The 15904-nt window shown below is 33.4% G+C and overlaps 1 protein-coding gene across 1 annotated transcript in view; it reads left to right on the forward strand.

The window, feature by feature from the left end:
- The window catches only part of CGNL1 (cingulin like 1), a 201046-nt gene that overhangs the window by 145794 nt on the left and 39348 nt on the right, over positions 1–15904 (forward strand). Inside the window, exons 9-10 of the mRNA XM_003755724.4 lie at positions 12000–12206; positions 13161–13265. Coding sequence (XP_003755772.1) covers positions 12000–12206; positions 13161–13265 — 312 coding nt within the window. The remainder of the gene's footprint in view (positions 1–11999; positions 12207–13160; positions 13266–15904) is intronic.

Here is a 15904-nt window from a genome sequence, read left to right on the forward strand (position 1 = left end):
TGGTACATGAGACTAATGTAATGAAATGACTCAGTTTCCCCACAGAATCTGTTACGTTGCTTTTCAGAGGAAGAAATAATAGTGAGAAAAATGCAATACTTAGAGGTAACAAAGCTTTATTTTCTTTCCTTTTGTTAACTTCTTTAATTAGTAATGAGATTCTATATTGTGCATCATGAGGAAGATCAAATGTATTTCTTATTGTAAAATTTTAAAGTTTTAGGTACTCAATAAAAATTATAGGATCTGAGATTTAGATCTGATAGGGACCCAGATGACATCTGGCTTAGCAGCAACATTTTAGATGAGATAATTCAAGACATATCAAAAATGACTATCATATTAGGATTTGAATAATCCAGCTTTCTTCCTGCTAGACCACATATTTTCATAAATGTATTTCAAAAGATTTGTTGTTTCATTATTTTTTAGTTTTATTGATGTTTTGTTTATACATTATAGTGACCTCTTCTGAAAGTACATGTAAAATTTCACATTTTCAACTTTTCTGTTGAAAAACCCTTTCTTCTTTAAAAAAAAAAAAAAAAAAAGTAAATAGAAATCTGCTCTTTCCTCTTTGTTACTTACTACCCACTCCAGTGAAAAAAGAAAAAGACAAATTTCTGGTTAAAAAAATCGTGTCAAGCAAAACAATTCCCTTCAATGGCTGTTATTATTTATGTGTGTGTAAGTGTGTAAATAATATATATATGTAGATAGATATGTGTATATTGGATATACTTATCTATTATTCTTTTCCCATCATGGTACAGAGGTGATCTTGAGTTCTTAAAGACTGCAATGGAGGAGCACCAGCACCAAGTATTAAGGTGCTATACTTTAGTTTTGGATTTTACCTTGTCCTTTGACAAGAGCTGGCCTATACTAGTTTGGAAAGACTCATCATTAACTTGTCTGAAGGATGTTGAATTCTTTAGTAAGACAAAGTCATTGAAAGATCATAATCTATGGTAGAAAGAACACCCACAATCACAAAATTCTACATCTATGAAGTAAGTTTGGAGTTGATTTTTAAAATTTGTTAATTAATAGATTTCCTTAAGCCATACATTGTCTTACCCTACAGTGAATTGAGAATATATAAATAAGAATGTAATAAAAGAATTTATAAATTAAAATCTCTCATTTTTGCCCCACCAGATAGCTATAAAATAATATCACCAAATTAAAATAATTTTCAAAAAAAATTCCAGGTTGTCTTGTCTTTAAGGCAGGAGTGTGTGTGTGTATGTGTGTGTCTGTAAAACAAGAAAGGGAGAAGGGAGGGGAAAAAATATTCATTTAGTGTCTCCTATGTTCCACACACTGTGCTAAGCACTTTGTAAATAGTAATTCATTTTATCCTCATAGAAACCTAAGAGGTAAATGCTATTATTATCCCCATTTTATAGGTGAGGAAACTGAGGCAGACAGATTAAGTGACTTGCCTATGTTTATGATCCCCTTTGATGGTCTAGTCAAACTTTTGGAGCCCTTTTCAGAGTAATGTTTTTAGATACATGAATAAAATGCATATTACAAAAGAAATCAGTTTTATTGAAATAAAGTTCATAGGACCCAAGCTAAGAACTCTTGTTTCAAGGACTAGGACAGCAAATGGTCTGGGCCTTTTAGAGTAATCCACTACCACGTTCTCCTCAGTTTACAAATCCATACTTTAAAAACATTTCCCAAACCTATTCATTAGCACCTCTGGGGCATGAAAGATAGGGCAGCCATAGAAGCAGCTGTATAAACAGAATGTGTTTAGCCAATTCTCCCACACGTTGTTTTCAGCTGGTAAGTAATTTTTTTTTCTCCACATATAGATGGTAACTGAGAAGAATGCAGTGGGAAAGACCCAGATGGCATAAGGGCTTGCCCTTACAGGATCTTAAAGATGAAGGAGTGTTTTATGCTTATAACTTAATTTTAAACATGCACTATCGGACCAATTTAAACTACCTTTAGCTGCTTAGTGTTATTTTCCAACTGTCCCTCATGAGACACATTTTGCAAAGCACCTATTGGTCTTAGGAGTCAGCATTTCTAAAAGTACTTTCTAGTTTCAAACTCTGGGATGTATGTACTGCTGTTCTCATCTGGAAAGATCTGATGAATGCAGAAGGTTTATTCTAACTTCCTAAAAAGAGATCCTGAGTCTCTCCTTTGCTTTTTAATCACACCAAAGATTTAGAGAAGAGCCAAGTAGAATTAAAACAAAGAAGGTTGTCTAAGAAAACTAAGAAATCACAGAATTGGCATCTCAATAAAATGCTTCTTAATGTTTTCTCCCAGCACTTAGACAGCAAATCTTATTTTTTATTTGCTTCAACAAATATTAACACAACAAAACCCTCCAACTTGAGATTGACCACCAAATCTATATAGATGTGTAGAAATCTTAGAAAAGTAAGTCAAGCCATATGGGTCTCAGGTTCTTTGTAAAATAAGAGAATTTGACAGAACCAAGGTCTGTCCCTAAAATTCTGTGAGCTTAGGAGGAAGAATGAAAAAGAAGAGAATTAAATTTATATATATATATATATATATATATATATATATATGGTGGTACTTGTGGGAGGCCTGCTGGATTTGGAGTGAGAGAAGGGATATGAGTTCATCTTGCCTCTAATATGCCAACTGTGTAGTATAGGGAAAGTCAATGAACTTCTCTTGCCCTTAGTTTCCTCATCTGTAAAATGACAAGATTAGATTAGATAACCTCAATTCCAATACTCTAATCTATAATCCTATAACTTTGAGATGGAGCCAACTGATTCAGTGCTCCCTTGAGAATGGCTATTGACACATTTCTTCATCATTTGCCTTATTTCTTTCAAAATAAAAGCTCATAAAATTAATTCCTATGCTACTGTGAGTTAGGAAACCCAAGACTATCTTTTGAATCACAGAAAAAAGGAATATTGTTACTTGTCTGTATTTCTCTACTCTACCTCTTGTAATCTCCCCTCCCCCCACATTTCTTTTGAGAAGCGGGGTTCATGCTTTTTTTCTTTCTATAGCAGAGTGAAAGCATCAGGCAAGAATGCTTCCATCTTATCTTGTCTTCACCTCTGAATGTCTCATAAAATATGTTCTCCCATCCCATATAGCAAGAAGTGACTCCTATTTTCTAAGGTGAAAGGCTTTACCCATTCCTTTATACTGGAGTTTTGCCTGTAAATATTGCCTATAAATGGAATTTGCCTGTAAAAAAAAAAAACTGTAAGTTTCCTTCTGGCTGTAAATCTATGATACTCTAAACTTTGCTGTCTTTAAACCATTATTTTGAATCCCTTCTTTTTTGTATGAGGAAATTGAGGCACAGAGAAATTTTTTTGATCTGCTCAATATCAAATCTGAGACAGTATTTGAACTCAGATTTTCTAGAGTTATCTATTACCTAGCTCCTATGCCAAACTAATTTTTAAAAAGCAAAAATAAATAGGACTTTTCATTTGATCCTATTGCTCCTTTTAGTTACCATCCTATTTCTCTCCTTTAATGTAACTACCAAATTTCTCAAATGAACAAGTAGTGTGTACTATAGTTTCCACTTGCTATCCCATATTCTACTGAAACCACATCCTTTAAAAAAAGACTTTTTCAGATTTCTTTTAAAATTTTATTTATTTAATATTTTCCCCAGTTACATTGAAAACAATTTTTTACACTTAAATTTTTTTTTGAGTTTACGCTCCCTTCTTTATCTTCACAATTGAGAAACCACATGTGAAGTTATGCAAAACATTTTCATAAAAGTCAAATTGTGAAAGAAAATCTAGATTTCCCAACCTAATGAAAATAAAAAAAAAAACTTCAAGAAAAATTAAGTTAAAAAGAAAGAGAGAATGCTTCAGTCTCTATTCAGACACAATCAGTTCCTTCTCTGAATATGGATAGGATTTTTCATTATAAATCCTTCAGAGCAGTTCCAGATGACTATACTACTGAGAATAGCAAAGCCATCAGAACATTGATATTAATTTGTATATAGTACAGCTTGAGTTCATGGAGGACTTTCCAAGTGATATCACATTCTTGAAGTCACTGGTGACTTCATCCATGAATCTAATTGATCTTTTCTCATTTTTCTTAACTTGTTTGTAATATCAAAACTGCTGACCAACTCATTTTTCCTTTCCATCAATCTGCTCATGTCATCATTTTACTTATCATTGTCATGGATCACAATAATTATGTATTGATTATCTGCTATGTTTAGGTGCTAGGGAGAATATAATAAAGTAAGGCAGGGTTTTTTTCCCCTCAGAAAGCTTATAGTATAATTTGGGAGATAGCCATAAATACCAAGTAGTATTATGATAAAGTGTCAAATGAGTAGTACAAGTATGCTATAGTTCTTTTGGGGGGCCAGGCCTGATGCAGGCTGATTCAGTGGTATACATTCAGGTTCAGGAAAGGAATGAAACAAAATCCTTATTGACCATCCAACACTTAACAAAAAAAGTTACACCTAACAATAACGTGGAATGGATATTTAGTAAGGTTGCAATGATAGGGTATATGTAGTCCCCCTTTTCTGTTTATCAAAACACTATTGGTTAGAAGGATAATTGTCCTGTGTCAATGGAATGCCAAATCTGATGGTCTCTAACTTCTCTTAGGTTCACCCTTGTATGACTTAGGTGACTGGAAAATCAAGTCAATAACTGGAGCAGAGCATTAGTTCCTTTGACCAATCTAGTCTCAGAAACAATTTTTCTGCCTTTTATGGGGAAAATTAACCCAGCTACATGGTAGAAACTGTAGTAGATCAAAGGAGGGAAAGATCATTGTGAGCTTAGAATTCTTGGGGAAGATTTTTAAAAGGAGATGGTTAGAGTTAGAAATATGGGCAGGACTCAGATAATGAGAAGGGAGAACATTTTAAGCAAGTTATATAAGAGTAAGGACATAGAAAAAGAAAGTTTAGGTAATTTGACTACTTTAGAATGTTCAGAAGGAACACTAAGAAGAGCAGTGAGGAATAAGTTGGGGTTAGATTGTGAAGAAGCTTTTTAATTTCATGCTGGGGATTTTGTACTTTAGAATGGGGAACCATTGAATGGTTCTAAACAGAGGAAGTAACCAGTATAAAGCAGTCTTAAATTTTTTTTTTCAAATAGCATAACATCTTCCTTCTCTCAATCCTACCTATTCTCCCTTCTCTTCCCCATTTGCAAAAGAAAGAAAAATAAAACCCTTGGAAAGTAAAACCCTTGATACAGATATATATAGTCAAGCAAAGCAAATTTCAATGTTAGCCACATTCAAAAATAGTAGACCTCAATTTGTACTGAATCTTTCACTTCTATGTAAAAGAAAAATAGCATGTCTCATCATAAATCCTCTAGAATTATAGTTTGTCATTATATTACTCAGAGTTCCAAAATCTTTAAGGTTGTTCATCATTACAATATTGTTGTCACTGTGTAAACTGCTGTTCAGTTCTGTTCAGTTCATTCTGTATCAGTTTGTGTAAGTCTTTCCTGGTTTCTCTGAAAACATTCCCTTCATTATTTCTTATAGCACAATATATTCCATCATATTTATATGCTGTAACTTGTTTAGTCATTTCTCAATTGATGAGTATCCCCTCATTTTCTAATTCTTTGCCATGGCAAGAAAAACTGTTGAAACGGTCTTCTTTTAAGTGTTATATAAGATAGAACGTCTTTTTCTTTGGTTTCCACAATATTTGACTTGTTAGATTGTGAGTTCCTATATTTTGTTTTTTGTACCCCTAGTGGTTAGCACAGTGCTTAGCATATAGGAGATACTTAATATCAATTAACTAACTAATCCAACATTTTCCTAAATAGGAATACTTTCAAATAATTGTCCCTGTAATTATCCATCTATCTTCTGCTCAAAGACTTCTAGTGAATGGAAATTTCCCATCTCCCAAGGCAGCTTATTCCATTTTCAGATAGCTTTAGCTAGTATGTCTTTTCTTTCATTCAGCTGAAGCATGTTTCTCTATTCCATCAATTCATTGCTTCTACTTCTGTCCTTTGGGGGCCAAATGAATTCTCTTCTTACATAAAAGCCTTACAGCTACTTAAAAATAGTTGTCATGGCCCTCCCAGGTATTTTCCAGGTTAAATACTCACAGTTCATTTACCTCTTCCTGAAATGGCATGCTTTGATCACATCCCAGCTTGTTAATGCCTGAAATGTGGCACTAACTCTAGATGTATGGGGTTTGACCAGAGCAGAGTACAACCAGTCTTTAGCTTCTCTCATTCTGCATCCTAAGATCATGTAAATTTTTTGAGGATTCTTCTGTCATACATTATTGCCTGTCAGTGAGCAAGCAGCCTATTAAAACTCCCAATGTTTTTCACATGAATTGTTGTTTAGTGAGATTACCCTATATGTATACTTGTGAACTTGATTTTTTTGAACCCAGATATTTTGAACCCAGGTCTTCACATTCTTCTCTATTTAGTTTTCTCTTATTAGCATTGTTCAACTCTTCTAGACTGATTCTGACTGTTATGTTGACTTCAGAGATTTGGATCATTTTCATATTTAATAAGCATGTCATCTATACATCCTACTCCTCTGAAATTTCCTTCTAATAGCTTTTTCTTTCTGTATAGAGTATTTTTTTTGCTTGATTCATGTTCTTCCTATATATTTTTCTCCTATATATTTCCTATATATTTTCTCCTCTCATCCATTTAGATGACTTTAACTATTAAGCTGTATTTGAATGACTTCTAAATCTTGGTATTTTTTCAGTTCTGAATTTTCAATTACCTTGTTAGATATCTCTACTTTAAAGACTTGTCATTACTCCAAAAGTAACATTTTTTTTAATGGTACCATTGATTTCTTATTATCCTTTGACTCCTCATCTTCTCTTCCATATCTAAAAATACAAATACTGAAACTTAGGTGACATTTTTTGATTTTTTTCCCTCAAATTCTTAAGATTTTTCTTTCAAAATCTTTGTCATATCCATTCTTCCACCTCTTCCTTTTTCCCATTTGTTCATATTGTCATTATCCTAAATTAATTCATGCCTGGTTTAATATAAAATGTCCCCATAAGTCTTATTTCAGTTTTAAGCATTAAGACATTAATTTTTGGAATATAGAAGGTCAATTAAACTTTTCTGTTTACTGCTATCATTTAGTAGCAAATGTTCTCTGAGAAATGACTAACATACAAAACTTAGCAATCCTAGTAAAATTTATGAACTTTTTAAAATAGCTAATTGAGATCATAGGAGCTAGAGTTACAAGATATTGATATTCTTCTAATTTATGCCTCACTTCAAGTCTGATAATAGGGTATAATATAATTTATTTAGGGTACACAGTCCCTGGAGTCTCAGATCAGCTTGTGGAAGCTGTTGCATCAAATATCACTCTAAAACTTTCCCCCTTTTTTGCAAGAAAGTTCTCACCTCTGTTGTGTCATTGATGTTTCACTAATTTTTATTCTTCCCCTAGGGATTTGGAGCAATGATTAGAAGACCATACACAGTTTGGGTCTCTTCCTCCGATACTTCTAAGCTGTGTGACCCTGAGCAAGTCACATTGCTAAAAATACTTGCTTTCCAGGGTGGTTGTTGTAAGGATAAAATGGATGAAATAATTTTTTGAGGCACTACATAAATGATAGCTAGTAGTAATAGTAGTAGGAGGAAGAGGAAGAGGAGGAGAGAGAAAAAAAAACAAGATGGTAGATATTATTTACCCTTCCAAATAAGGACAAAATGAAAGGGAAATGTAGAAGAGTCTGATTCATTCCATTCCTCATTTTTCTGAGTTTATCAGATTCTGTCTTGTGGTCTGACTGGAGTCTGATTAACTTTCAGAAATCCAGAGCTTACTACTTCACAGAAATGATTATTATAACCATTTAGATAAGGGATTCAGGTAATGCAATTTTAGCAACTGGCAAAACCAAAGAGTCATTAAGTTTACATGTAGCCTGAATTTCTGACTAATTTCAACTCTTCATCACTGATCTCCAGACACTGCTATCTGTACAGATGTATGAAATGGTAATGGTTTTGCTTTAGTGTTTCACTTATTGGGATATACTACATCTATAAAGTGGTTCAACTGTCAATTCCTTGGGACTATAATAGATCACTGGGACACTGTCCTACTTGTCTTTAAAATGAACATGTTAGGTCACCCCTTAAAGCTAACCAGTTTATTTTTGGAAATATTTAAGCCTTGTTCACTTAGTACTAAGAGCCAGGTAGGATTTTTAGATTTTATTTTTATTTTTTCCTAAAAAGAAAAAAATGACCTAAGTACTCCAAGTCAATGTATCTATGCTTCTTTCTGGTTTCATAACCCTTATTTTTACCTTCCCTTCTCATTTGTTTGGGAATGGAAGTTCACAAATTCAAAATTAATCACTGAAAAAAGACTCATTTTTGCAAATTGAGGCCAAAACACATTGTCATTGTTTGCAAAAATCCGGGACTGCTGAAATTTCATAGAAAAGACATGAGAGGTTTAAAAACAAAACAAAACAAAAAACTACTTCAACCATGTATAAATGTTTGAAAATAGTAGTAAGTTAATATTGCCAAAGTTTGTTAAAAAGTCATGAAATTCTAACCTTGTGTTTTCAGACATAATTCAGTTCTTTCCAATTCTTCTCTTCCCATCTTGAAGCCTGTTTCAGTGTTGATGGTGGGAGGATGGAAAAAAGAGATAGAATAGAATTTGATGAAGTCTATAAGAGTTCAGGAAAAAAAAATTACCTCTTTATGTCTGTCAGTTCTTTTCGTCTTTTAGTACTCAGGTTAGCTATCATCTTCTCTGTGAAGACTTCTCTTATTTCCCTTAGTTGTTAGTTTTCCTTGTCTCAGATTACCTTATATACTTAACCTGTGTGGATGTGTAGGCTATAACATGTTTTCAGCAGAACCTTGTTTAAAAGAAGCAGGAATGTCATGAGAAATGTTTTTGTATAGAAAAGGTGTTTGGTCATTTAGCAAGAAAGAGATAAAGAGTTCATATACTGCCCTCCTTATAGAATCTAAATGTTCTGTAAGCATCAGGAAGTATCCAAGAGATAGAAAGGAAGGTCCCTCTCACATGAAATCACTCCTCTCACCCCCACCCAGCTACATCAGATTTACTGGAGAACATGTATGAGAGTCATATAGGATAAGATTGTAATCTTCACCATTTGCAGAAATACCCATATGGACAAGATCACTAATCACTTGGCTATATATACCCTTCCCTTAATCCATTTTAATCCTTCTCCCAATAGAATGTAAGCTTCTTGAGGTCAGATACTTTGTATATTTAGGGCTTAAAAGAGAATTTTGTATATAGTACATAATTGAGAAATGTTTCTAATAGCTTTTTAGTAGAATCTCTACGGTTCTCTAAGTATACCATCATATCATCTGCAAAGAGTGATAATTTGGTTTTCTCATTACCTACTCTAATTCCTTTCATCTCTTTCTCAACTCATTGTCAAAGCTAGCATTCTAATACAATACTGAATAATAAGGGTAATAGTGGGCAACCTTGTTTTACTCCTGATCTTATTTGGAATGGTTCCAGTTTATCCCCATTACATATGATGCTTACTGATGGTTTAAAAATAGATGCTCCTCTGTCAATAAAAAGTTATAATAAAAAAAAAATAGATGCTCCTGACTATTTTAAGGAAAAGTCCATTTATTCCTATACTCTCAAGTGTTTTTAATAGGAATAGATGTTGGATTTTATCAAATGCTTTTTCTGCATCTATTGAGATGATCATATGGTTTTTGTTAATTTAATTATTGATATAGTCAATTATGCTAATAGTCACAATTGAGAAATGTTGCATTAAAAATGTTTTGAATTGCGCAGCTTTCCAGGTGTAATTAAGTAAACATCTAAATCAAATGGTTTTTTGGGAGTGTTATTAGTTTTTTTATTTTATTCTATTTTATTGTTAAAAGTTTTCATGTCTTCCAAAGAATTTACATTAACAATTTGTCTGGGAACTAGTCCCTATCACAACAGTTTTTTCCTTGCAAATAGATATTTCTGCCAGAGGTCAAGTTAATAAAAAAAGTCTTAGGATTTCAAAATAAGGCTGTTTAGTTATGAGTAAGGTAAAAATTTCCTCATTTATTAAATGGGAACAATAATTCAAAGATATAGAGTTGGAAAGGACTTCAGAGGCCATTTAATCCAACTTCATTTTATAAGTGAAGAAATGTAACTGAAAGAGAAATTGAAACTCACACAAATAGTATGTATTAAAGGTAGATTCTGAACCTGGGTCTTCTGACTCTACAGGCAGGACTCCTACCACTGTGTTGCCTTTTCTGCCTACTTCACACACACTCGTGAGAAGAGTACTTGATAAACCTTAAAAAGCCAAACATTTGAATTATTTTCATGCTATGTATCTGCAGAAATATTTCTTGATCATTTTTGCAGATATGATTCATAATAATTTGTAATGAGGTGATCAATATCAATCATATGTATGACTGAAATAAAGAAGATGAGTGATTTTGAGAGAATATCTCATAAATAGTTAGAACTGTAGGTCATGCTGTGTATCTTAAGTTAAGGTAGATCTAGCTGCCCTAATTTCATGAATATCTGTTTCTGTATTATATATTATAACAATAATAATTTTATTCAAAAAGGCAGTCTAATATATACAGAAAGACATTATTAGTACAAATGGCTTTTCCCCCTTAAATAGTAATTTATTTTTCCAATTTACATTTAAAGATAGTTTTCAACATTCATTTTTGTAAAATTTTGAGTTGTAAAATTTTTTCCCTCCTTTCTTTCTCTTTGCTTTGCCCTCCCCAAGACAACAAGCAATCTGGTATAGGTCATACATGTAAAATAACTTTAAATATTAGTTGTGAAAGAAGAATCAGAACAAAAGGGAAGGACCATGAGAAAGAAAAAGCAAGCAAACAAAAAAGGTGAAAATAGTATGCTTCAGTAAACATTTAGTCTCTCTCTGGATGTGGATGGCATTTTCCACTCTATCAGATCTTGCTGATCTATATTGCTGAGAAGAGCTAAGTCTATCAGAGTTGACCATCACATAATCTTGCTGTCACTATCTATAATGTTCTCCTGGTTCTGCTCATTTCACTTAGCATCAGTTTATGTAAGTCTTCCCAGGTTTCTCTATAATCTGCTTGTTCATCATTTCATATAGAATAAGAATATTCCATTACATTCATATACCACAATTTATCCAGCCATTCCCCAATTGATGGGCATCCACTCAATCTGCAGTTTTTTTGCCACTACAAAAAGAGCTGCTACAAACATTTTGTACAAATGGCTTTTACTGACAAAGACATATTTCAGTTGTCATGGAATGAATTCTGTTATAACTTAAGCAAACTACACATGCAATTTCTCAATTGAACTGATAACTGGTTGAAATAATTTAAAGATGGAAAACAACAAACTCTTTAGTAGAGTTCATTTTAGAAAGCCAAAGCTAAACAGCCAGAGTAATAAACTTGTTACACAAATGTACAACATAGTACATTACTTCTATCTCTATACTCTATGATCCAGTGAAACTTTCACACGGGACATTTCATCCCCATCTTTGTGACTTTCAATTCCTGTACTTGAAACATATTCTTTTCACAGAGTTCCTCTCTTTCTTCAAGACACAGCTCAAGTATCAGTTTATACACAGCATCTTTGATGATCTACCTCCTTCTTCTGAACCACTAGTACTCTTTCCAAAATTACTTTATATTTAATTTATATATGTATATATATACACATATATATATACATATATATATATAAATAATTTATATTTCTATGTGAACTTAGGCTGTCAATTACCTCAATCATTAATTGTTTATTGATTGATTAAACAAAAAGAAGGAATGGGTGGGAGGAACTATCCTTTCCGCCCCCCAACTGAATGTTCATGTTCAGTCAGAGCATTTCGGTTTCCCAGCATCCAGAAGAGTTTTAACAGTCCTCTACTACATCCTTTTTCACAGAATGTTGCAGTCCTGGCCCATCAGAATAGTACTTCACAGCCAGCTCAATTAGGAACAGAAAACCAGGTGAAGGCTCTAACAGAAGAAAATGAGAAACTACAGGAAAAGATCAGAGAACTAGAACGAAGCACGATGCAACTTCAGACACAGGTTGATGACATGAAATTAGATGAAGTTAAAATGAAGGAAAAACTAAAGAAATGTGAGGTAAGAATCAATGGAGCAAGCTGTGGTTTAATAACATCTGTTCTTTATTTCCTTTCCCTTTGTGTATGGGGGAGGGAAATGTTTTGATGTGGGAAGGGATTTAGAATCATAATTTAAGTGTAAAGTAATATCAGACTCTTTTGTGCAACCAGAATCATATTTAGTCCTATGTGGAACTGTGTAAATGTGAGAGCAGCTCATAAAGAGGTGTGGGAACAGTGTTGATATAGGCTCTCTGTGTGTATGATACACAGATGCATATTCACGGTAAAATTTCACTTATGAAGAGGGCTTCAAGCAGCCTCGGCTTCCTGGATCAGAGCCAAGAACTAGAAGTAAAAAGAATCTTGAACCAGTGCAGTGCCTATCATGAAATCCGTGTCCTAATGTTTATATGCTTCAATTTAAAGGAATGAACCTTTAGGTTTTCTTACTTTACTTGAAAGATACAATACAAAGTAATCTTGGCTATATCTCATTTGCCAATACTTAGAAGTTTGAAAAAGCAAATATTCATAAGAATATACTATTGAGATATATTATTGGAGAGTCTGGAGCAGGGAGGGAAAGAGCCTGGACAATGGTAACGTTAATCATTAGAGAAGGAGTGAGAAAAACTAAATAAAATACACATATAATTGATAGAATAACAGCATTACCTACAAATGGATATTCCCATTTATGACCCTGAATAGTCAATTAAAGGTTAAATGTTCCATTTCCCAATGCTATTGGCTTAAATAATTTTGCTTTATGTGCATCCATCTAGATTGACAGAATTAAATAGAATTCCTGCTATTTATTGGGGGTCCATCCTGGACTTGTGACAAGCTCTTTGTTTTTTCTCCTGTTTTCTACTACTCTTGATGCTTACTTGACCACACAATGGCAATTTCATTGACACAGTTTCATTTGTTCTCAGTATTGTTTCCCCCCTCCTTTTTTTTATTGTAGGGAGAAAAGCAGCAGTTGGAAGAAGCCCTTTTATGTGCCAGAGACCAAGAAAAGGAAATGCTGTCAGCAAAAAGAGTTCTAGAGAGTCAATTTGAGAACATTCAGGTAAAAATTAGGGGTATGATTTTAATCTTTTTCCAATGAAACATCAAATAAATTATGGCTAAAGAATGTAAAGAAATTCTTTCATCTTTCCTCCTTCTCTCCCTGGAAGGATCCCTGCCATCTTTCTGCTATAATGTCATGACAACTTTCGATCATTTTTCTGGCTGTTCTCATGAAGTGCCATTTAGAAGTCAGATCCTTAGAAACTTGACAGTTTCTAGTAGGTGAAATGGGAATTTTGTGAAAAGGTTTACATAATCATTTCTCCAAATCTGTCATGTTAGTCTTTTAAAACAAATCTGTGAGAAATTGTACTATACTAGAAGCTTATAAAATCAGTAATCATAAAGGTATTAATTGAAGCTAAGCAGTTGCTGATACCCAAAGTAGCAGATTAGAATGTTTAGTTGGTAGATCAGAAAACATGATTTGAAGGGTACTTTCTAAAGATAGAATTTTGTGTAATGACCTCTGTATAATATATTTGTGTTTTTTGATATCCTTCCCAGCATGATTTTTAAAGAAATAGCATTTGAAATTACCCCTAGGCAGGTGTTCTTTACACCAGAAAGTCAATGTTTTGGAGAAATGTAGAGAAGAAAGAGTTGTTGAATTTTTCCACTTGTGAAAAATAAAACTTCAGGCACATGGAAGTGCTAAGTGGTGAGAAACATTCAGAGACCAATTTAAAAATGACTATTTGTAGCTAGAAAAGACTAAGCAAACAGTGTTTCTTCTCACACTCTAAGCACAAATTCAGAGTCTGGAAATCAGCACTTTATTTGTTTTTGTTGTTGTTGTTGTTGTTGTTGTTGTTTTTAGCCTGACCCTGTAGTTCAGCAAGTATTTTTTAAATGCCCATCTTGAACTAGACACTGTACTGGACTCTGAGTATAGAAAGATAAAAACTAGGACGCATTTCAACTGAAGGAGTTTGTATTTTATTGACAGAATATGGCAGGAAGCCAGATAAATATAGGAGAAGTTAGGGAATGAAGGTAGGAAAGGCGAGGTGACGACAATATTGAAGCTGAGGAACATATTTCAGGCATAGGAAATGATCTGGGTTACTACATTAAAGTAAGAGATGACCTGTCAAGTTTGGGGAACAACTAATAACCCCATTTTGCTAAAAACAGTTTGAAGGGGAGTAATGTGAAATACATTTGTCAAGGCCACCCTTGGCCAGATTATGAAGTACCTTCAATAACAGAATAAGGAATTTCTATTTTGTTCTGGATGCAAAAGGGAATTAAGTAGGAAGTAGGGAAATGACATGAATAAGTTATTTTGACTGTGTGTATGTGTATGTGTGTGTGTGTGTGTGTGTAGATATATATAAGTAAAATCTACCTACTTACCTGTTTTTGTCTCATGGTAACCATCTCTAGGATGGAGTGAGGAAAAGAAGAAAAAAAAAGAAATTTACATGTTACTTTTGTTGCATATTTGAAAGGCACAGCATATTTTGCATAGTATTTCACATGCAATCATCTTTTTCATTGTACTATGTCTTAGAAATGCCTGTTTTATTCCACAACTTATGAATAAAATAAATTTTAAAATGATATTATTAGGCTTGTACTTCAGGAAAATTATTTTGAAATCTGTGTGCAAGATAACTTGGAGAAGGGAGAGATTGTAGGCAGAAAGGCCAATTAAGAAATTAATATAAATAATTTTAGGTGATAGGTAATAAGGCCTGAATTCAGGTAGTGACTCTGAATAGAGGGATAAATATCTGAAATATTGTGAAAATCAGGTCAGTGGGGCTTGGTAATTGCATATTGGGAATTAGGATATAGAGTTTTGAATCTTGCAGACTAGGAGGATGGTGGTACCCTCAGTAGAAATGGGAAATCTTAGAGAAGAAACAATTTTAGAGGAAGATGATAAATTTTAAATCTGGTTATTTTTTTCAGTGTGGGAGATAAAGACAATGATGTAAGATTTTTCCAGCAGACAGTTAATTATTAACGTGGAATTAAGAATACAGAGAGAGTAAAACTACAAAAATAGATTTGGAAGTCATCCTTGTAGAGCAGAGGTTCTTAACCTAAGGTCCATGGATCCTTCCAGTAGATCAATGAATAAATTTTCCTATCCATGAACTTGGATAGGAAAACCATTACACCTTTATTTTCACTGATGTCTAAAATTTACTATTTCCTTCAGTTATTTTTTTTTTAAATCTTTGAAGAAGTCCATAGACTTACAAAGTTATCCATGATGCAAAAGGGGGAAAAAAGAAAAAAAGATTAGACTTTGATAGAAAGGAACATTTGGGAACAGATGAGATTACCAAGAAAAAAGAATATATAGAAAAAGAACAGAAAGGGGGCTTAGGACTAAACTTTGGGGTGTATTTATCTTTCAGAGGCTGGAGATAGATGATGACAATTCAAAGGGGACTGGGAAGGTATAATCAGAACTAGGAGAACTAGAGAGAGAGTAGAACTAGGAGAGAGCAATATCCCAGAAGCCAAGAGGAGGTGGAGAGAGAGAGACAGACAATCTAGAGTGGGAACGGGTCTATTGACAATGGCAAAATCTGCAGAAAGGTCAAGAAAGATTAACATTGACAAAAGGCCATTGAATTTAGAATAATCTTTTAAGAGAATAGTTAGAAAGTTAAAGAA

Source organism: Sarcophilus harrisii, chromosome 2 (genome assembly GCF_902635505.1).
Source record: "Sarcophilus harrisii chromosome 2, mSarHar1.11, whole genome shotgun sequence".
Lineage (NCBI taxonomy): Eukaryota > Metazoa > Chordata > Mammalia > Dasyuromorphia > Dasyuridae > Sarcophilus > Sarcophilus harrisii.